Raw genomic sequence first — 22,108 nt, forward strand, 5'->3', positions numbered from 1 at the left:
ACTAAAGATAAAACGTAAGGGTAGACTTCTTGGAAGCACAGAGCACTAAAAACAAAGCCCCAGAGCCACGCATTTGCAAAGTAGGTGCACAACAAAAAGAAGCTGTAATGGAAAAATATTTCAGACGAGTTGCTTCAAACATCCAACATTAAATTTATGCAAAATAGAGGAGGGGAATGAAATGGTAAGGGTCAAAATGGGGCCGGGGGCAAGCCTTACTGTCCCGTTTATTTATCTTTAGGACAGTAAATGAGCAAAATATTTTTTTCAAACCGGATGTGTTTTCAGACGCCAAATCAAATTTAGCGCGCTTAAACATTGCTTTTTAGTTCAGCAATGCTCAGGTGACTTTTTGTGATCGCTCGATGTCCGGCGTCTTTCTGTCTGTCTGTCTGTCTGTCGTCTGTCGTCTGTCTGTCGTCTGTCAACATTTAGCTTGTGTATGCAATAGAGGCTGTATTTTTTTTAACTGATCTTCATGAAATTTTGTCAGAAGATTTCCTTGATAAAATCTAGGCCGAGTTTGAAAATGGATTATCTGGGATTAAAAACTAGGTCACTAGGTCAAATAGAAGAAAAACCTTGTGTATGCAATAGAGGCTGAATTTTTCAATTTATCTTCATGAATTTTAGTCAGAATGATTACCTTGATAAAATCTAGGCCGAGTTAGAACATGGGTTATCAGGGGTCAAAAACTAGGTCTCTAGGTCAAATCAAAGAAAAACATTGTGTATGCGATAGAGGCTGTATTTTTCAACTGATCTTCATGAAATTGTGTCAAAATGATAACCTTCATAAAATCTAGGCCGAGTTTGAATATGGATTATCCAGAATCAAAAACTTGGTCACCAGGTCAAATAAAAGAAAAACCTTGTGCGATATAGGCTATATTTTTCATTTGATCTGCATGAATTTTGGTCAGAATAATTGCTTTGATAAAATTTAGGTCAAGTTCGAATATGGGTTATCCAGGGTCAAAAACTAGGTCACAATGTCAAATCACAGAGAAACTTTATGTATGCAATAGGGGCTGCATTTTATATCATATGTTCATGAAATTTTACCAGAATGTTTGTCTGTATGAAATCTAGGTGGAGTTTGAAAGTGGGTTATCTAGGGTCAAAAGCTAGGTCACCCGGTCAAATTAAAGATAAATCTAGTGTAGGCAATAGAGGCTTCAGTTTACACTGCATATTCATAAAATTTAGTCAGAATGATTGCCTTGATGAAATCTACATAAAGGTAGAATATGGGTCATCTGTAGTCAAAACTAGGTCACTAGGTCAAATCAAAGGAAACACTTGTGTATGCAGTAGAGACTGATCTTCTTGCTTCTTGAAATTTGGTCAGAATGATAGCCTTGATAAAATTAAAGTAAAGTTTGAATATGGTTTATCTGGGGTCAAAAACTAGGTCGCTAGGACAAATCAAAGAAAAACGTTTAGTATGCGGAAGAGGCTGCATTTTTCAATTGAGGTTGATGAAATATAGTCAGAATGGCTGCCTTGATCAAATCTAGGTCAGATTTTAATATAGGTCATCTTGGCTCAAAAACTAGGTCACCAGGTCAAATTGAAGAAAATACTTGTTTATACTTAAGAGACAACAGATTTGGTCCAATCTTAATGTAAATTGGTCAGAATATTTGTTTCCATAAAATCACTGCTATGGTGTGTTTCTCAGGTGAGCGACATATGGCCATCTTGGCCCTCTTGTTAGTAATGAGGAAATGAATAAAAGACATCATTTAAAACATAACTCAGTGCGTAAACATTTTTCATTTGGACTTATTCTTACGATTTAATAAAATATGTTACCAGTCTTACACTTCATATTTCAGGCAACAAGGGTGTCGATGAAGGAGAGGAGACTGACCCCGACCAAGAAGTTGCCTATTATGAGGTTGCGTTAGGATCTGACAGGCGCTTTGATAAAACAAGAGACAATGTCGTCCCATTTACAAACGTTGGAAAAAATACTTCTGTAACATTCAAAGACCTAGATCTAGAACCAGGATTTGCTGTTTATTACTTCACCGTACGAGCCTTTAGCGCATCTTCAGCGTCGGCAACTATAACTTCCAATGGATTCTTTGTCAGTTTTGACGGAGGTGTTTCTGGTGAGATAATATATTTATGTCTTATTTTGATAATTGGAAAATTCTCCTTTATGTAGTATTACAAATACTTCTTTTAAATTTAGAAGAACTGGACATTTAAAACATTTTGTCGGTCCGCAATTTTTTCAATTATATCAATTTTCGTGGTTGATTCACATAAGATCTCACTTCACAACTAAGCCATTTCTGTGTAGAATGTGCATATTTGTACACCAACTATGTGATCAAGATAATATATATGATAAGATGATCAATATTATAAACTAGAACATTATTTTAACAGCTGGAACTATTACTCTGCCCGACTTTATCAACTCAAACAAGACTCTTGATGTCCAATGGAATGGATATACATCAAACGTTGGAATAATGTTGTATTACGTTGCCATATCTGACCACCAAAACACTTCTTCCGGGGACTGTAGAAGATATGTGAGTATGAATGTATCAAGGACGATGTTATATCTCTGAAAGGAAGTGTTAAAATTTTAAGCAATCTGTTTGGACTAGAAAGTGACAAATATATACACTTGAAGATATATGTATTCGAAATTTGGTTCGTTTAGCTTGCTTAAATTAAAAGAATCCTAATTAAACGAAGATCCAGTGCAGGTACCAAATAAAATGATTTTATAGGTACAAAGTCACTTATTGTTAATACGTATTTTAGGTTGACGGTGGGAAAGCAACAGATACCGAAAAACATGAACTGTTTAATGTTTATCAAGTAACATCTGTCGGAGTTAGTACATACCTATATATAGACGACCTGATGTTGGTGCAAAACTCAACATACTTTCTATGGATTATGGGTACACTCCAATTATATATATTTATGATACGGCACACTTTTGACTTAAAAGTTGTTAACCGAAATTAAACGTGTAGTTTAACATGTATGCTATAATGCGAATTTGTGCAAATCGTCATCTTAGAGCATTGAAAGTTATTTCTTCAATTGTGTGTTTAATTGAAAAAATCATATTTTTAACCATGAAAAGATTTCTTTAGGGCTGAACTTAAACAGAATCTTAAAGCATCTTACACATTTGATATCAATTTACATGCGAATGTTTAGTAAATGTATCCATTGTTTTAATTTGCTTAGGTGTTGATAAAGCTGGTGAATGTAACATGACTTACCATAGTTTTACTGTTGACGTAACAAAACCAGAGAATGGGAAGATTACTGCTGGGCCGTATTTCAACATGGTATGTAGACATATTTCATAAATACTACCCTGTAGCGTGACAGAACACACAGTGTAGTATATACTCATATAAATTACAAATACAACCAGAATCAGAACAGAAACAAAGCATGTTAGTGTCGCTAAATGCCAATGCATGTCAAACACTTGAACTTTTCATTTTAGATTTAGGATTTATCACGGATGACCATAGATTTGAAAAGCATTTTAACTACTTTTTTCGAGGTGCCTTCGATCCTTTTTTCAAAGGAAATATATAGTCTTAGAATCAGATTAAAAAATCAACCTTAGTGTGCTATTGAATTCTAAAACAAAACAAAAAGATTTAAAGAAAATAAGTATCTTTAGAACTGGTGCAGACACAGACAATAGGAAAAATATTATCAAGTCTAGATCTTAATACAAGTATAAAAAGTATGAAAATATGTTATGATGGTAAATAAACTAAACAGACAAGTTATGGTAAAACGTAATTCAGATACACATGTTAAGAAACACACTCCGATTTAATGAATAAAAATAAGGTAATATCAAACTATTTGAATACAAGTATGGATTAGTCGTTTGTAAAGTCCTTGAGTAAATTGCCTTCACGTGAAGCACAATAACTGATGGTTACTTTGGCATCGATGAAAATAGTAAATGTAATTTAACATATGAAGTATTATTATCATCATAATAATTGTCATTCTTTTATATACCATTATTCCGTTTGTCAATAAATACTTGTTAATTTGTCTGAATGTTACGAAAATATATTACCTGTGCAAGTTTCCTTTTATTTCTTTCAACAATATAGTCGGTTCCATTTTAGTTAATCGATATTTATAATTGCGTTTGATTCCGCTTTACCCTATAAACTTGATTAACTTGAATATGCATTATTTATCATTCATCAAATACAGGCTTTGGCGTATACAAGATACAGGTCTGAAATCCATATGAAATGGGAGGGATTTCATGATGGAGAATCGGGTATTGAAGAATTCAGCCTTGAGCTTTGGCACGGAGGACGTTGCTCAGCTGCCAACACACAGACGTTAATTAAAACGGTCGAGGTTTTTGGAAACTATACCGAATACCGATTCACCAATCTTAGTATTGAAGTAAGTGATACATCTGGTGTAATCGTTGTACGTTTGTATTATGATCAGTAAGCCGTGTTTTATAAATATAGTTAAAAATTAATTCTAATTGAAAGTGTTTTACAATGAAAAAGAAAGCATTCAATCTTGCGTCATGGAAAATTATATTTGCAGAGGTTTGTCGTGTATCTGGTAAAAATAAAAGCAGTCAACCGTGCAAAATTGATAACATCGGCGGAGACATCCCCTGTTGTCTTTGATGACTCAATGCCCACAGCCGGTCATGTCAGTGAAGGGTCTGTGTTTATTAACGATATTGTGTGGTGGGGATTCACAGATCACATAAAAGGTAGTTCGAAAATATATGACATATTATATGTGATTACTATAGTATATGTGAAAAAAAACTCACTAGAGCATGTGTGCCAAAGCATTTCAAATAAAAATATAACGTATAGTTTCCGCATGCTTGAATACATAGTTTATAATAAAATTCAGGCTGTGGCTTGGATGCACATATCCGATCATTTGACACAATCTTTAAAATGCTTTGAACTATTTTAGGGACATTGTTGCATAGCGCCGTTCATGTCAATGATCCATGTCCTTTGAGGAATATTTCAATGTCTGACAGTGGATGGAGTCCCGTGGAAATAAAACGATTAAATGACCCTGATGGTGTTGAGTGGAAAATACAACACAGAGAAGCCAATATACGTACCAACACATACAACGATGAAGTCAGTATTAAAATATCACGAGATTCAAAGGCAGAACGCATTTACTCAGCTGCCTACATGCGGAGCGCAGACATGAAAGATGGTGGTACATATGAGGCAAGTTAATATTCAAAAAATAATGTTATAATTTCTAGACAGATTTTTATATAAGTCTACCTTTACAGATGAACTTTCATAGTATGCATATAAATGTTATTTCAAGAATAACTGTTTTGACTTAACCCCACACCATTTCCCTCACATGATAAATGCTTTTGTAATGACTTTAGTACTTACAATAAGACTGTATTGGTTTGTTTAGTTATCAATCCGGGCTGCTGATGGAGACGGTATGGCTGTTACAGGCGTCACATTCTGGGATGGTGATGATGGTGATCTGCACATTTTTAATCACAGAACTAAAACTTGGAATGAGCTCGGATCGTGCAGCTGTTGCTTAGAATCCAATACTGCAAGTTTTAGCTTAGTATAAGTGACTGCTTTCCTTGCATGTATTACTTCCTGTTGGCCGTTTTTCCCTGTCGTTTAGATGTCAACATTGAAATCTATTTCATATTTAATAACACGCAACACTGATGTCGTGTTTGACATTCTTTAGCAATGTCATTAGATATCCATTTGATTTTTTATCTAACGGAAAATTATATTGCAATATTGCAATTTGAAATGAAATGCGTTTGATCAATGTTTGAACGACAAAGTAAAAATTAAAAAATCGTTTCTATTAAACTGCTTTTTGCCTTTCATTTTTCAGACTGACTGTCTCTGCAACTGCACTGAATATTTGAATACATTGAACATGCATAACGGTACCGTAAATGAAAATACAACAGAATATAACACGTCATATATTTCTGGAGGTTCTCGTGTAATATCCCAACAGTCTTGTGGAATTCAAATATATGAAGGTAATAATTGTTTGTAAGATATAGATACGGTATTGGTTAAAAAAAAACACCTTCAATTCAAAGAGATATGTAAACTCGACAACAAAGAGTTCAGATGTGTTAAAAAATCTCAAAGCAATGCACTTGGTTCTAAGCCTTGAACTGGGTTATTTTAGTTACCTAGCTTATATTAAACATGGTACTTGAAGTATGTTCGAAAACTTTGCGAATATTGACATATTCCCATATTTTTAGTCGTTTTCTTTAACTTACATCATGTCCATTTCTTCTAAAATGTATGAATATGGATGCGGAAAAATGTTATATAACCATTCTGTCATTGTCAGGTAAAGAACCATATATAGTGACATGGTGCAAATTTTTCAACAACACTGGCCAAAGCATGTCTGTCAGATCAGAACTACATTTCAGTCCTTCAGAAGAGTTCCATCACTACAGAATAAAGTTCTTCATCGTCAAGGAAGATATAACGGTAAATTTCATCACTTGAAATAGAGGGAATATGGACTCTTAAACAACGAGGAAATTACTAAAAAAGTTTTCAGACTATTTTTATATCAGCCTAGATATAAAAACTTGTAGCTTGCCGCTTAATATACAAAGTAACAAAGTATGACTCATTTCAATAATTTTGTATAAACGTAGCTTATATATATATATATATATATATAATATATCCCATTAATAGTGCCATACGTTTTTTATTCAAGGCAACTATCTGCATCAACGTATTTGCTGATGAAAATCAAATATCGGAGATGTGCGGCATACCTCCTTTAAGTATACATACCAAATTAATTTTGCATGTGTGGAACAAAGACAATATTGTACCGACTTTAGATGTTTTCAATTTATGGCAAGCAACGGCAGATTTTAAAGGTCTCATCATGCCACCAGATATCAACGCCTTATGCAGATATGGTGATCCAATTCAAGGAGGCACAAATGCAATCGTCAAATATGAAGCAGGTATTGGAACTACTCCTGGAGCTGTGGACATTGTGCCTTTCCAAGTGGTAAATATATGTTACTGTAATAGCAAACGTAATTATATAGAGAAGCTGTACAAGAAGAAAATATACATGTATACACAATCGCACGCTTGGAAAAACACTACTTTCAGTATTGCACATTAAGTTGTACAGTCAATGTCATAAATGGAGGTAATTAAATAAATGGATTCTGTAGTTTTTCCTACCATGTTAATTAATCTTTAAGCCACTGTGGGAAAATCGTTATCAAAGATAAGATTTTTTAAGAAATCTTTATATATTTCATGCTCGTAAAGCGTAGCCGGAACATTATACAGAAAGCCGTTATGGGCTTTTGATACATACAATCCTGCTTATGGTTTACTCTTTCAGGTGAATAAACCGTGCATACCTTGTACAGATGCTTGTTCACAATTCGATTGTGAACACGACTGCAAGTTTAATGGCTACACTTTGGTACATTTCACAATCAAAGATACAGCAATCAACGCTACTTACGATAAGACCTTATACATCTCAGGTACATGTTTTAGCCTTTTAAATATATTTTACGTAAAAATGATATACCAAAAAAGGAATGGAAAACAAACAATGAATAATAGTGAACAATTCTCCACGAATCGTGATAAAAACTAATTTATTCATAGTAGGTAAATGATTGGATGTACATAAGAATACATGTATTGATATGTTTTTGTGTCCAAAAAGTATACCTCTATGAACTGATCCTTATTAAACTGAAGCAAGATTCAAACTATTCTGATTTGTAGTAAAAGCTGTTCTCGGATCCGGAGCTAACGCTGTTTCATCATCCAATGGATTCTATATTGACATCACATCACCTGTATTCGACGAAGAAGTTATGATGTATATAGATGTTCGGCAAGGAGAATTTACGCCCTCGGACTTTCAAGGCTCAAACAATACAATTAAAGCACTCTGGCTATGTAATGATGACAGGAGCGAAATAGCGGTAATTTATTTATGATCTGAAAGCTTGTTAATGCATCATCGTGATACAAAGCAATGGAGATTAAAATAATGCTATTGGGCAGAGGATAACATAGGCTTGATAAATTGATATTAAAACACTAAAGCTTTTATGCTTTCAAACATTTTAATTAAGTAAGTGGAATAGTAATGACACATGCCAATTTCCATGTAATAACGTAATCTAGTTAGACATTTCGGCGTTCTACAGACGTAAATATAGCTCCACGCGCGCATGGCTTTTTTAAAATCCCGAGAATGCCGAAATTGCAGACGGAAAATACAGTTACCGTTAACTCTTTGAAATTGGTTAAAATAAATGCGAATGAATAATCCGATACATCTTTCCCATTAGTAGTTACATTGTTTCTCTGTTTTTAAATTAAAATAAACATACACGATCCCCTCCTGGTATTGACAAAAATAATTAAGATAGAATGCTCGTCAAATTGGCAGTGAATTATAGGGTGACATTTTTCTTCTTATATGTTTAAAATTATGTCAGGAATACAAATGGGCTATTGGAACAGAAGTCGGTTTGGAAGACATACAGTCGTACACGTCAACTGGAACGTTTTCGACAGGGACAAACAATAATTTAGAAGGGCAGCTTAAACACAACTCTAGTTACTATGTCAGCGTAAAATGTACCAACGCGGCAGGTTTAACAACTGTGTGGGAAGACAAAAAGGGTAAGCTGTTATAGATAAGATAATCAATGTTTCATTTCCATGACAAACTGAATAAAAAAACAAAAACAAAACAACGGACATAATCAGACATGAAAAGCGCCGCATTAGAACGTGGATTGGCAAAGCTAAAACTTGGAAATTAAGAATATAGAGGGGAGAAAAAATCATTTCAACCACTACTATATGTCTATATTACAAGACAGTATAAACAAAGATTTACTCCCTGTCAATTGAATCTAATGCACACGTGAACACATTGTACAATACCAATACGTTTATATATAACCGTATTCTACGTTCTCAAGGACTATACAGAAGGAAGACAACCAAGAGAAACGGCAAAATCTGCTAAAATCTGATACTGTTTCAGGTGTTACTGTGCTTCTTGAAGCTCCAGATCCAGACTCAGTCACAGCAGACGCTGTCGGTGCTAAACACTTTGATAAGGAAGTTTATCCCCCGACAGCTGTTAAATCAAAGGACCCTAGTACTTGCGGGGAATCTTGGACAGTTAGTACAGATCCGAATATCAGACGTTACGGTAATGTCTTAAAATCTCTTGGAATATTTAAAAAGCGTATTTTAAAATTTTGTGTATAGGTAATGTTTTATCATATTATATTAAATATATATATTTCCATGCACTATGAATAATAATGTGTTGTTGGCTTATATAATAGAGAGAGCCTCTTTAAGGGCAACATGTTCTAAATCAGTGGAAAACTCCCGCTTACCTCAATCCCAAGGCGAGGCGTATGTTTTCTGTGGCGATTTGGTAATGATTTGGTGAAAGACAATGTGCGTCTGAAATCATTCGTCCTCTGACCTTAAATCGGTTGGACATTTGTCTGTTACATAGGAAACCGGGTAAATCCTGGAACAGGTCCCGGAAGAGGGGCTAAGTGTACTACTTACTGCTACATTATAGAAAAGTGTGGAAAATGGCGCTAAACACGAAACAATTAAACATTCATAATTAGTATTTAAACTTGCCTTATTTCTGATATGATGTTATTTGGATAAATTTATATGATGTATGTTCTTTACAGATTTTTGTGTCGGGAGTTCAATGGAAACAATAGATGATATAATACCTTGTGTTTGGGTTGGATATAACATGTCAGGAGTTGTTGAAATAAAAAATGGTTATCTGTTTATCGACAACACACCATATCGTAAAGTGTCAGAACTACGTGCGTTAAGCAAAGGCGTTTACGATTACAGTACAGCAAACACAGATGACAATACATTCCGTATGGAAAGCGGCAGGACTTTGTTCTTATTCATGCGTTTATGTAATAAAGCTGAAATATGCATCGACAAATTTGTGAACTCTTTGCTGATAACAGACGAAAAATCTGTATTGTTAAGCTCTGAATCTGGGAAAGGAGAACGCTTCCAGTTAAAGGATTCACAAACAGGCCGAGTCAAACGAAGTTCTTTAGAGACGAGCATAGAAATGCCAGAAGGTATGTTATAAAATGTTTCTCTTATTATACTCATCCAGGGGACATATAATTGCCGCCTTCTCTTATCTTGATAATTTCTTTTACAATTTTCATAGGACCTTAACAAAACTTACAAAAATGTTTCAATATGAATTTACCTTGCGTATAATTTCATTCGATGTGTAAACCAAGCCTGATCTAAAAGCTATAACTCTTAATTTGAATTTTACAAAATGCTGTTCTTTGCTATATGTATAAGTCCTGTATCAGTTTCCGAGAGACAAAGCCCGAACGAACAGAATTGCATCTCTGTATTAATTGAACTTACGCATATTGGCAAGATAAAGCTCTACATGTATAAACGTATGTCACTGTATAAAGTCTCCACAATCCAATCCTTCAAATAAGCACATGTCCTCTCATATTTAATAAAAAAAGGAATTTAGCATACTGCCAGGATATACATGTACTACCGTATACCCTAGTATAAACACATTCGTTCCCTAAAGTCTGTTCTAAGACTTTCATGATAATCTGTATCTAAATTCACCAACAAAACTAAATTTGCGTTTCGAAAAGTACACTTTAAAATGTGTGACTTGTGCAAATTTAAGGGATTTTCAAAATTTGTATTACTACCTGCATCAATAAGTCGATGTGCGAAAGTCTTGAAACAACACATAGTCCAGGATAATTTTTGCTTGTGTCCCCTTTCAATACCTATTTTTACGGGTTTGTTTAACATTTCAACTTACAGATAAAATTTGTTAAAAAAACACTTAGTATACTTGAAGCACAACTGTCTTTCAAATAATACTTATCCATTTATCTCCATGTTTTCACTGCTTTTTTGCGTCATATTTACATGTAATAGATTTAAATCTTTCAATTAAATACATGATAAGATGATAGATGTTTAGACATATTAAAACCATAACCTGCCAGCCAAATTATTTCCCCTTTCACTGTCTTGTTGGTTATTCATAAATAGCCTATATTCATAACACTTGCATAGTTTTTGGGGGAATATGTATCCTTTTACTGATAGCTTAATTTTTTTTTTCAAAGCTACTATTTTGTAGAAAAATAAGATGAGATTGGAATGTGTCGTGCTTCACCTTCTCGTTATGATCAAGCTCTCCATCTCTTTTGTAGGTACGGAAAAAGGTCAAAGTATTTTATACAATAAGCTGACTGAGGAAAACATGACGGCACGCTACGATTCCGCGGCATCAACAACATTTAAATCTTACATTGTAAACCCAGAAGATACCTTAAACAAAACAGAGAGACTCCTTTACAGGCGGTAAATAATCATTTATATCTACTAAATTACTGAGATTCTTCGAGAAAACCAAAATATAGTTTTGTAAACTTAGATCAGCAACTAGTTATGAAATGACTTTAAATTTAAGTAATGATGAAGATATTAGAAAGGTGTAGCTATCTATTTTTATAAAACCACATAGTGGTCATTTGATTGGCTCTAATCACCTTATCGAGGACACATAACATCACAGCTGAGCAGCTGTTCATCTGACTAACAAAAAAAGATTATAGGATAGAATTGTATTATTTTCGTAGATACACATATTCGTGTCCAACACTTGTACGCCAAAGTTAAAGGAAAGCTTACAACAAATTTAGTCATGGTTTCAAACAGTGTAAACTTCTATGCAAAGTAGTAATTTGTATGAAAACTGTATCTTAGTGCAATATACATAATTTGCGTTTTACATATTTTAGGATACACTCATTTAACCAGTCTTTCACACTAAGTCCAGTTGGCCAAAAGCCGTTTCCTGCTCCATTGAAACTTACCTATCCGAATACTAATGTCACTGACGATGCGGACGACACAATAATTATGGTTGTTCACTGGAATCCAGGTAACCTTGCCATTTTTGCTTATTTCTAGTGATGATCCAAAGTAATAGGTTTGAAGTCAGATAGCGGCTTAGTAACGTTAGTTTCATTTCCGTAAATATTTTTTGATGAACTGTTGAAGTTTTTTTTTTCCACAGTTAGATGCAGTCTGACTAAAGTAATTGATCTTCTAAACGAAGATCTGAGGATGACCCATTCAAATTCATCTTTCCGTATATATAGATTTCCGAAATTGCTATTTTTATTTTCGCAAATCTATTTTTATTTTTACCAATCAGACGACTCGTTTCAACAAGCATTTGGCTGTACCAACAAAATAGCCTCGAAAGCCAAAGTGTGAGAAAAATGCGCAGTCAGTCCGGGGCTCGAACCCGGGACCCCTCGCTTACAGGGCGAGTGCCCTACCGACTAAGCTAACGGCTGTCTTACACCTTACGTATCAAGTCCGCACCGTGACATATGATTTCTCTCAAAACACGGGGGCGTAGTCGCGATGTGGTCGTCATGAGAATTGTAAATATGAAACACCAAGGCTAAATATAGCTTTTTTAAACTTCTACCTTCGCATTCAAAATGTTGAAAGCAAGGCTCTGGTTGGCTAGCGGAAGGGTAGTCAGAACGAGGCTATCAATAGCACGTCTTCAGATCCTAAGCGTAGCGTAATTGGAGATGTACTTTAGTCAGATTGCAATTAGATGTATCATATTTCTTCATCCTGTCGATATGTTGGTTTAGTTGGGTTTAACGTCATACTGACACACTTATATGTCATATGGCGACTTCCCAACTTTGCATGCTGGAGTAATGTCCCAAGTTCCCTCTGTGGCATGGGCGGGCACCTAATAGGTTGAAAAGTAATGTAGGAGTATATCAATCAGTTGCACTATATCTACAAAATTTCAATGATTTGTTTCTTGAAATTAACTGTAACGTCTTATAAATTGTAGACCATCAGCAATGGCAAATAACAAATAGTACATGCAGTTGGGATAATGTAACAGTGGATGAGGAAAATAACGACTTATCATCTATTTTGGTAAGAAATACATGAGTTGTTTAAACGAGTGATCGAAAAGTTTTGTGTATTGTGGTCTGAAACCTTGAAAACTGATGGAAACGTGCATGTTGTCATTTCATACCGTCGAAATATTCCCTTTGGTGAGAAATGCATAATTTTAGTCTATGGATCCATTTCCGGAAAGCGTCACGGTAGGCTGACTTTGGAATACTACGGAGGTACTGATAAACAGCAGAACCGAGAGCTGGTCTACGACCAGAAAGGAAGTTTTTCAGTTTTGGAAACAGAAAGAAGTCGCATGGCGTCCATGTTTAGTGGCCCATATTTTGTTCCCAACAGGTTCAAAATAATGCACCCAGGTTTCATCACCTGTAACAACATTTGCAAAAACCTTTTTTTCGTATTTTTGAACTTTTTAGCGATCTTTTGGCAGTTTCAACACGTAGCCTGTTTTGGTCGTCAGTCAAAAGTTGGGGTGCCTACCTAACAGAAATCTTTCTAACTTTCAAGATTTTCTTTCAAATAAAATGACCTGTTGATAGTAAATGCCAACATTGCGTGCAATATCGTATACAGTATATCGTGCATCAATTTGAAGAATTTCTGTGATTTTCAAAACATTTTGATCACAAGTTGCTGTCTTTGGCCGACCTGATTTTGGGGCATTTTCAACATACGCTACACCACAATCAAATTTCTATTTCCACCTGCGAACCGTCTCATAAGACACCTTACTAGTCCCATAAATACGGGTTATTTCGGCAAAAAGCTCTTTCAAAGAACAACTGAGTTTACTGCGAATTTTTATATATGACCGAGTTTTTGCAGTATTTGTTATTTTTTATTATTATATGAAAAAACCATGTGGTCAACGAATGTCCAAATTGAAGTAGCGACCACTCGGTAAAACGTTTATTGAATGGATACATGTATATTCCATTGTGTAGATATCGAATAGTGGTAATCAGCTGTATAAACATCGACGTGGAAATGGCGTGTCACCACATTATACGATACTTTTTGAACACTCCTCGTATTAATTCCTCAAAACAAAGTGAACAGCAATTTTATATGGCTCATTTACACAAGTTAGAGCACAGATCAGTATGACTGCTTGTTTTGATTTCAAGATCGACTGGGGTTCATATATTTGTCGTGCACATACCGAACGTTTACAAAACAGTTTAGGGCAAATAGGTGTTTTCTATGTCATTAAGTGAAATGTATTCTATTCTATCACTTTGAGATTAAATATGCAAATTTTAAAAGGATCTGAAAGATTGTCACTATATTTGTCTGTCTTAACAACTTTTGCATGCAATCTCTTTAATCATATAACTAGATTTGCGACACACGTTTGTCAGCTGATACCAGGACGGAAAATCAAACATATTTTGCAAAGGAAACCCAATTTGCATTGGCGACAGTTTCATCTAAAATAGTCAACAACCCACCAAAATTTATGGAAACTTCGATCACAATGGATGAAGATTCAGGTCTGAACGTTTTGAACGATTTTTAGATCGACTATTCAAAAAATAAGTAGAGCTATCCTACTCACCACGGCGTCGGCGTGGCGTCGGCGTCGGCGTCACACCTTGGTTATGTCTTTCGTACCAGTCCATATTTTTGACAAACCCTTTTGCGATAAAGCTTTGAAACTTACAACACTTGTGAACAATCACCATGTCCAGTTTTAGGCAAGAATACATAACCCCACCAAGGATTTTGTCTGAGTTATAGCAGCTTTTAACTTAAAAATCTGGTTAAGTTTTTCGTACTAGTTCATATCTTGTGTAAGCCGTTTGACATGTGGCTTTGAAACTTATATCACTTGTTCACTATAACAGTCTCTATCTGTAAACAAGAGTGCATAACTCTGTCATTGATTGTGGCTGGATTATGGCATAACTAGGACAAGGCCTTTAGCCCAGTTACGGTCCTTTTGACATAGAAGTTTCGCATACCATTCCATATTTTGTCTAAACTGTTTGATATATGGCTTTGAAACTTTGAACACTTGCTTACCATTATGGTTACACATTGCCATATTGTGCAAGACTTATCCAAATCCACAAATACAGGTACACTGTTTGTCTTGTCTATTTTTCTACTTTTCTGAACATCTCTGTTAATATTTTGACCCCATACTTCCATCAATTATTCGAATAGTCGAGCGCGCTGTCAACAGACAGCCCTAATGTATATACATACATGTAATATTTTAATGTGATCTCTTATGCTATCGAACTCGCAATTGATTGTCAAGCATTATCTATTGTCAGTTTTCATTCACTTTTGTTTTTAATTGATGCATTTAAACATGGTAAGATATGTGTGTAAGTGTTATATTTCCATTTGATTGAGAATATATTGCACATTTATTCGGATATACATAAAATTGTCTATTATGATAATAATAAAGAAATATCCATTAAACATACTTATGAGTGATTGTAAGCAATATACTTATCAATGTGCAATTTCGAATGATTAGCGTTCCTAACTATTATTCAATGCATTGTCATAGTTATGTCCGTTTGAAAATACCTATGCCATCCAAAAGATTTTAACAGTAATGGAACCATTTTATAGATGACACACAATTCCAGCTCATAGCGAAAGACATGGAAAATGATCCCTTCGTTTACAGCCGCCTAGCAGAGACTTATGTGTTTGGAAACGTAACTTTAAATACTGAGGGAATGTAAGAATAACTATTTCATATACATATAACTGTTTGTTCCAATCAGTAAAATATGAACATAACCTTATTTAGTTTAAACCTATGCATTCTATACATATAGCTCTCCTTCACTCACCTGGAGTAATCATAGAAATAAAATATAATTCAGAAATAGCGACTTTTCCAATATGCGTTTCAAATAGGTATAGTTTCAAATAAGCTTACGGCTTCCTACTCAATCCTGTATGCCTTCTTGATATAAGTACATATTGTAAATAATTGTGACTAGTAAAATATTGTTTAAACGAAATAGGTACTTGTCCAAATATACTGCCTTATTACACAGAACAGTGTAAATACCCTAATATTGTTGATGTCTCATTTCATGCGGTCTTCTTTCACAAATAAAATTTATTTTAAAACAATTATCTATTAATATTAATGAATTATTTGTTTTATTATTTTACCATTATTCTTTCTTCATTAACAAACAGATTGACACTTTCATTGTGTAAAAACTGCTATGGCAATTCTTCTGTCAAGTTTTCTCTGGAAGACAAACCTTCATGGGATGACATTGTACCCGCACAGGCAGATTACTCAGTAGATATCGAAATTTTACCATTAAATGACCCACCGATTATAAACGCCTTTTCTCGAAATGGAACAAATATATTACCAAATGACCCTACTGAACCTATATTGGTAAGAAAAATATCATTGACAGAGACTGATTCTGAAATTTGAAAGTACATATTAATTAAAACAGTATATTGGGAATAATTGAGGTACTTATTAAGAGATAAATTGGATAACTGCTACTGAATTAGATATAAAATGAGTTTTATCTTTTTTCTTCGACTACCAGATCAACATATAGTAGAAAAAGTACTGAATATATCATGAGGCATCCGATTCTCATATAAGCAAGTTCTATTTAACAGTGCTATTGAAATATGTCAAATCTTAATACCTGGTAAGCTCATATAATTTTTGTATCATTTGAAAGTGCATTGGCTACTGAAAAGAGAGTATAAATTACATAACAAAATATGTTTTAGAATTTTTATTTTTTTACTTTGTAGTCTTCAATAATGCTTCAAATCCAGTTATTCTAGTGCAAGATTTATCACTTCTCTGTCAAAAATATGATGCTTGCATATTGTTTATGGTACTCTTATTTACTAATTCTTGTTCAGTAGTCACTGTTCTTTCAAATGATACCAACATATCATGGGGTCACCAGGCATTGAAAAGTTACCTATTTGTGGATCGTATTATTACCTTAATAGAATATAAAACTCATGGAAGTGTTACAGCTTCTGTGGTCGATTGATACTACGTTAGGTATAGTCACTGGATATAAATAAGTTAGGTTTTGTCAGAAGTTACTATTCCAGGACTTTTTATGAAGATTCATAAAGTATTATTCTGAGGACTTTTGTTTGTTTTGGATTTCAACAGTATTTCAGTCATGTAACGGTGGGCAGTTAGCCTAACCAGTGTTCCTGGATTCTGTACCAGTACAAACCTGTTCTCCGCAAGTAACTGCCAACTTCCCCACATGAATCAGAGGTGGAGGACTAATGATTTCAGAGACAATGTCGTTTATCAAATACGCCCCGCTCGAGTCGAACTCACGACCCCGCGATCCGTAGACCAACGCTCTACGTACTGAGCTAAGCGGCTGGGCTATTCTGAGTACTAATGGATTTCAACACAAATGAATTTTTTATCATGATAATTAGAAAAGTTGGTAAAATACGAATAGTTCGAATGAATTTCCCTGCTGACTCTACACTTTGTATAATTGCTAATAACTCATGCTTTAACATGAAAGCATTTCCGAAGATACACTTTTTACTCGTCTGCATTTTTACAATTTAAATGCCTAAACACGTTTAAAACAATGTTTGATTTAAATGTACGAGAAAACCTTCAGTTTTGGGAAAGCTAACTGAGTTAAGGATTACACTCGATGATAATAAATGCTTCTGGATGCTTAATGCACCTTTCATTACCTGGCCCTTTGCATTCCATAGGCAGATGAAACTTTGCTTCAAAACGATTTATTCCAAGACCTATAGAAATATCCTATTCAAATTTCAGGCTAAGAATAAACACATGAAGTAATCTTTATCTGCAGATATTTAAGGAACAAACAGGGAAGACTATATCAGAAATAGCTGCTGTTGTAATAGCTTATGATATTGATGGACCTCAAAACTTACAAATGATTTCAAATACAACCATAGCATCTAGCTCCTTCTACTTGAAAGATGTTGATCGCCACGAAATACTAGATTTAATGCCCTGCAACCACGCACAGGTATGTATGCTTAAATTTGCCTTGTGCTTTTAAATTAATATTTCAGTTATAGCTGTTGTATAAGTAAAGGGGTTTATTTCGTTAACTTTTACGAGATAAGCATATCATTATGTACATTGTATTATACGTTAGCTTTATTATTTTCCTGTGTAGTCGTTTATTAATATACGTATTTGAGGCAGTATTCATTATCTTTGGTTGTGTTCCAGTGTGAGAGTCCTGATGTTATTTCGAAGCCTTCAACCGCAGAATGGAAAGGTGTATCAATTAACTACACCCAGGAAAATACATCTTTCATTGGCTTAGATACTATTAAAGTAGTTGCACAGGACGAGAATGGAATATTTTCTGATGTCGTTAGTGTCACACTTGTAGTTATGGAAAATAAATGTCAGCATGGGCAATGCAAGAGTATGTCTAATATTACGATTTAACTGCTTAATTCCATATTACTTTCAAGCAATGACTAAGAGTTTATACAAATGATCTATGACCCGTGTTAAATATATGCACAGAAAATTATTGATTTACATTAAGAAAAACATAAATATATTTTAAATTAATATATTCGTTGTTTATTATCATAAGTTGTCTCTGAAATAATCGATGAAGAACTTTCCCTTTATTTTCAAATATCATTATTACATTTTTGCTTTCTATTAAAAACTTTAAAAAGTGATATAATTTTATTTTTATCAAACAGTATGCATGGGACTTTTCACATGCATGTAAAACTGTACTGGATGAGACTTGTTTCATATCTGCTATAAGCTATGAAACTTAAGTGGTCGATCTAGGATGACCATTATCCTATCGTTGAAATCTGGCAAACTTTCTGATTTTCATTTTCACTGTAACTATGAATTAGAAGCTTATTTTTTTTAGATCGACTTGCTTTCAAAACAGGCTGCTTATCGATGTTATATGATTATATTATCCGTATTGGCAGGTTTAAATCCCCGACAATATTCTTGCAACGATACAAGGAGAGCTGGAAGTTTTGACTTGTACTATACCTGCGAGTGTCCTGGATCTTGGGAAGGACCATATTGCGGACAAGATGTTGATGAGTGTGCGAGAGGTTTTTGTGAAGCTTGGAAGGTCTGTGATAATAAGATTGGAGGTTATGATTGCTACTGTAAAGCCACGGACATTATTTGTAAACTGTCACTGGAAGTTTGGGAGTTCTCAATCATCGTAACAGCTGTCGTTCTTGTCCTTGTTGTTCTTTTAGCTGTATTTATTGTGCGGAAATGCAAGTAAGTATTTGAAAGTAATATTATTATCTTGTATACGTTACATTCCTTAAGAAGTACTTACTAGAATTTCTAGTTAAGATGGAGGTTACATAACAAAGAGGTTGATATTTGAATCTTATAACGGAATTGAATTTGAGTTCTGTTGAACATATAAAGGAAGGTAAAAATGTCAAATAATACAAGTTAGTACATAAAAACTTTGAAAAAATGATAAAATAACTTGCCGTTGCATTCTACGTCATCAGTGTATATTTTTACAATTGTTCTGTCTTAATGGCATCAACAGGCTTTCTTTCTGATACACAAACATTTGCTCAGTTAATATTTTTCTTATCGAAGAAAATGAAACGTAAATTTGTCCATCTGTTCACCAAGCTATGTCCATGATATTTTTTATCATTTAGTACAAGAACATAGCTGTGCATTATTAATACTATTGTTTATTGGCTAGGGTATTCATAAAAGAAGAATAATATTCGTGCCTGTCTGCGCACTGTTGTATATTAGTTTCCAGTAAGCAAACTCGATTCAGAATGAAAAACAGAACAATATGTTCACATATTAGTTTGTTAATAAGCAATCCTTACTCACTGAAAAATAGAAAATTATTCAAGTGTTTGCACTGTTGTGTATTAGTTTAAGTAAACAAAAATAGTTCTGGACAGTATATCAGATCTGCAAATCTTTGATAATGTATGCGTTAGTTACGATAGCATTTTATTGTATTATTATGCAGGTCAAAGAAATATAAGATGAAAAAGGTACACTTTGACAAAGAGGTTGGTGCAGACGTGCGATTTTTACAGTTTCTTTTGTCCTGTCTAAAAGACTTTGATATACTATAATGATATACAAGTCATATTCGTTTGCATATTATAATTAACGCATTGCAAAATATAACAAAATGTGTACGTTTTATTGTTATCATTTTATGTAGATTTCTTATAGTTTTATCAATGGATTTAGTATTTTAAGATTATTTATTTATTTTAAGATATTTCACATTTATACAGGTATTTGAGACAGATGTTTATATAATTTATATTTTTTCCAGAATTCGAGATCAAGCATATCTTTAACTGCCTTACTGAAAAATGCACGGGTATGATGTTTTTTATATCTTTTACAAATCAAAACCTAACAGTATTAGACCAAACGACAATACTGCTTCTTATTACGGGATTCTCTGCTCTCACATTGCTGTTAGACAAAATTAATGTAGTTTTATTTTAACGAGGGAGAACTGAAAAGATTATTTAATTTAACGTTTACATGAAATAGAAAAATCGCTTACACCCTTCCGTAAATCATTGTGCATATAACATTATATTTCCTAATATTAAAAGTATTTTTATTTCAGACTCTTGGTCCAGGCCGGCCTCATTTAGCGAAGGTTGCGCCACTACCTTTGGTATGATAACATATTTTCTATTAATTATTTTAATTCAATAATTTATGCAATTAATATTTAAAGGGAAAATAGTCTTGATTTTGAATCAAATTCTTTTTAACTATTTGAAAGGTTTTGTAACGCTGCAGAGCAATAACTGATAATTGCTTCCGTTAAATAACTTAATTACTTGATTCATAATTGACAGATTTTACCGCAAACACAGATTATCTGTTTTTGATTTTAGATATTTTACCTTTCAGGACAAAGAAGAAGACAATGGTGAAACAGACACCTCTGTACCTCCAATACCCCCGATATCTACATTCCTTACAAGCTTTGTTCATGCTGATGTACATAAAGTAAGAAAATCCTTCACCTTGTCATAAAATATAGTTTTAGATAAACATACTATTTTTACTGTGACAGTATGCACGAAGCAGTTTCATAATGTTGCAAATATTGCATGCGCATAGAATGGTACTTTTTTGCCACAAAATACAATCTTTTTGTCGATTCGTTTTTCATTGAGTTAATTACATACTATGAATTTGACTACCACTTGTTCGATTTGATGATTTATTTGTATATCATTAGCTGGATATTTTTGATGAACCATTTTTTTATTGCTGTTTCGTTTACCTCAGTAAAAGATACAAGTAAGAGTGGAATATATTTCATAAAAATGATACTCATATATCTCTTAAACCTATTATCATGATTATGACAGAGGGTAGTAGAAATAAACACATCAGTTATATAAATACTTTTAAATTATAATACTTGGTAGAAGTCTAAAATATGTTAATATACATTTAAAACATTACGATGAAAATTGTCGTGAATTTATTCAGAGTAACATATCTAGGTGTTCTACTTGCAGCCAATAAAACAAAACAGAATAATTACAGGTGCACTCCACTGTTAGTCGAAGTAATGTTGATACTTTTAAAAGGAAGACAGTATATTAGTAACAAAATTCGCTCAAAAGTGTGTACTTACACAGTTTGTTTTGTATCCCGTGTTATGTAATATTAAACTCCAGTTAAAGACAATAAATATTCCTAAAACTGATATTTTTATCCCTTCATATCACAAATAGGCCGACAACAATTCCGAAGACGATGGTTTTGTACATCCAGCACCCAAATTTGATCGTACTCAACTTGTAGCTGAATTTGAACAGAGAAAAGAGGAATTAGAGGTATTACTAAAAGATATCAAAATAAAGTGTGGCTTTTTCTATACACATAGGCCTACAATTAGTGCGAAAAATATGTCTTTAGAATGCCTTTGTATATAATGAGCGTCATGTTGTAAAACAGATATAAATTTTAACATAACATACTAGTG

The 22,108-nt window shown here is 33.7% G+C and overlaps 1 protein-coding gene across 1 annotated transcript in view; it reads left to right on the top strand.

Annotated features, from left to right (window-relative positions):
* The window catches only part of LOC123541000 (uncharacterized), a 101,962-nt gene that overhangs the window by 76,310 nt on the left and 3,544 nt on the right, over positions 1–22,108 (top strand). Inside the window, exons 108-137 of the mRNA XM_053545015.1 lie at positions 1,842–2,120; positions 2,404–2,552; positions 2,791–2,932; positions 3,229–3,332; positions 4,237–4,437; positions 4,591–4,765; positions 4,981–5,252; positions 5,458–5,607; positions 5,911–6,064; positions 6,391–6,536; positions 6,775–7,080; positions 7,429–7,576; positions 7,827–8,029; positions 8,552–8,738; positions 9,109–9,279; positions 9,788–10,207; positions 11,342–11,492; positions 11,933–12,075; positions 13,021–13,109; positions 14,434–14,587; positions 15,687–15,798; positions 16,272–16,482; positions 17,924–18,106; positions 18,316–18,517; positions 19,056–19,365; positions 20,102–20,144; positions 20,420–20,467; positions 20,726–20,776; positions 21,019–21,117; positions 21,858–21,959. Of these exons, the coding sequence (XP_053400990.1) occupies positions 1,842–2,120; positions 2,404–2,552; positions 2,791–2,932; positions 3,229–3,332; positions 4,237–4,437; positions 4,591–4,765; positions 4,981–5,252; positions 5,458–5,607; positions 5,911–6,064; positions 6,391–6,536; positions 6,775–7,080; positions 7,429–7,576; positions 7,827–8,029; positions 8,552–8,738; positions 9,109–9,279; positions 9,788–10,207; positions 11,342–11,492; positions 11,933–12,075; positions 13,021–13,109; positions 14,434–14,587; positions 15,687–15,798; positions 16,272–16,482; positions 17,924–18,106; positions 18,316–18,517; positions 19,056–19,365; positions 20,102–20,144; positions 20,420–20,467; positions 20,726–20,776; positions 21,019–21,117; positions 21,858–21,959 (5,105 nt within the window). The remainder of the gene's footprint in view (positions 1–1,841; positions 2,121–2,403; positions 2,553–2,790; positions 2,933–3,228; positions 3,333–4,236; positions 4,438–4,590; positions 4,766–4,980; positions 5,253–5,457; positions 5,608–5,910; positions 6,065–6,390; positions 6,537–6,774; positions 7,081–7,428; positions 7,577–7,826; positions 8,030–8,551; positions 8,739–9,108; positions 9,280–9,787; positions 10,208–11,341; positions 11,493–11,932; positions 12,076–13,020; positions 13,110–14,433; positions 14,588–15,686; positions 15,799–16,271; positions 16,483–17,923; positions 18,107–18,315; positions 18,518–19,055; positions 19,366–20,101; positions 20,145–20,419; positions 20,468–20,725; positions 20,777–21,018; positions 21,118–21,857; positions 21,960–22,108) is intronic.

This window comes from Mercenaria mercenaria, chromosome 1 (genome assembly GCF_021730395.1).
Source record: "Mercenaria mercenaria strain notata chromosome 1, MADL_Memer_1, whole genome shotgun sequence".
NCBI classification, from domain to species: Eukaryota; Metazoa; Mollusca; class Bivalvia; order Venerida; family Veneridae; genus Mercenaria; species Mercenaria mercenaria.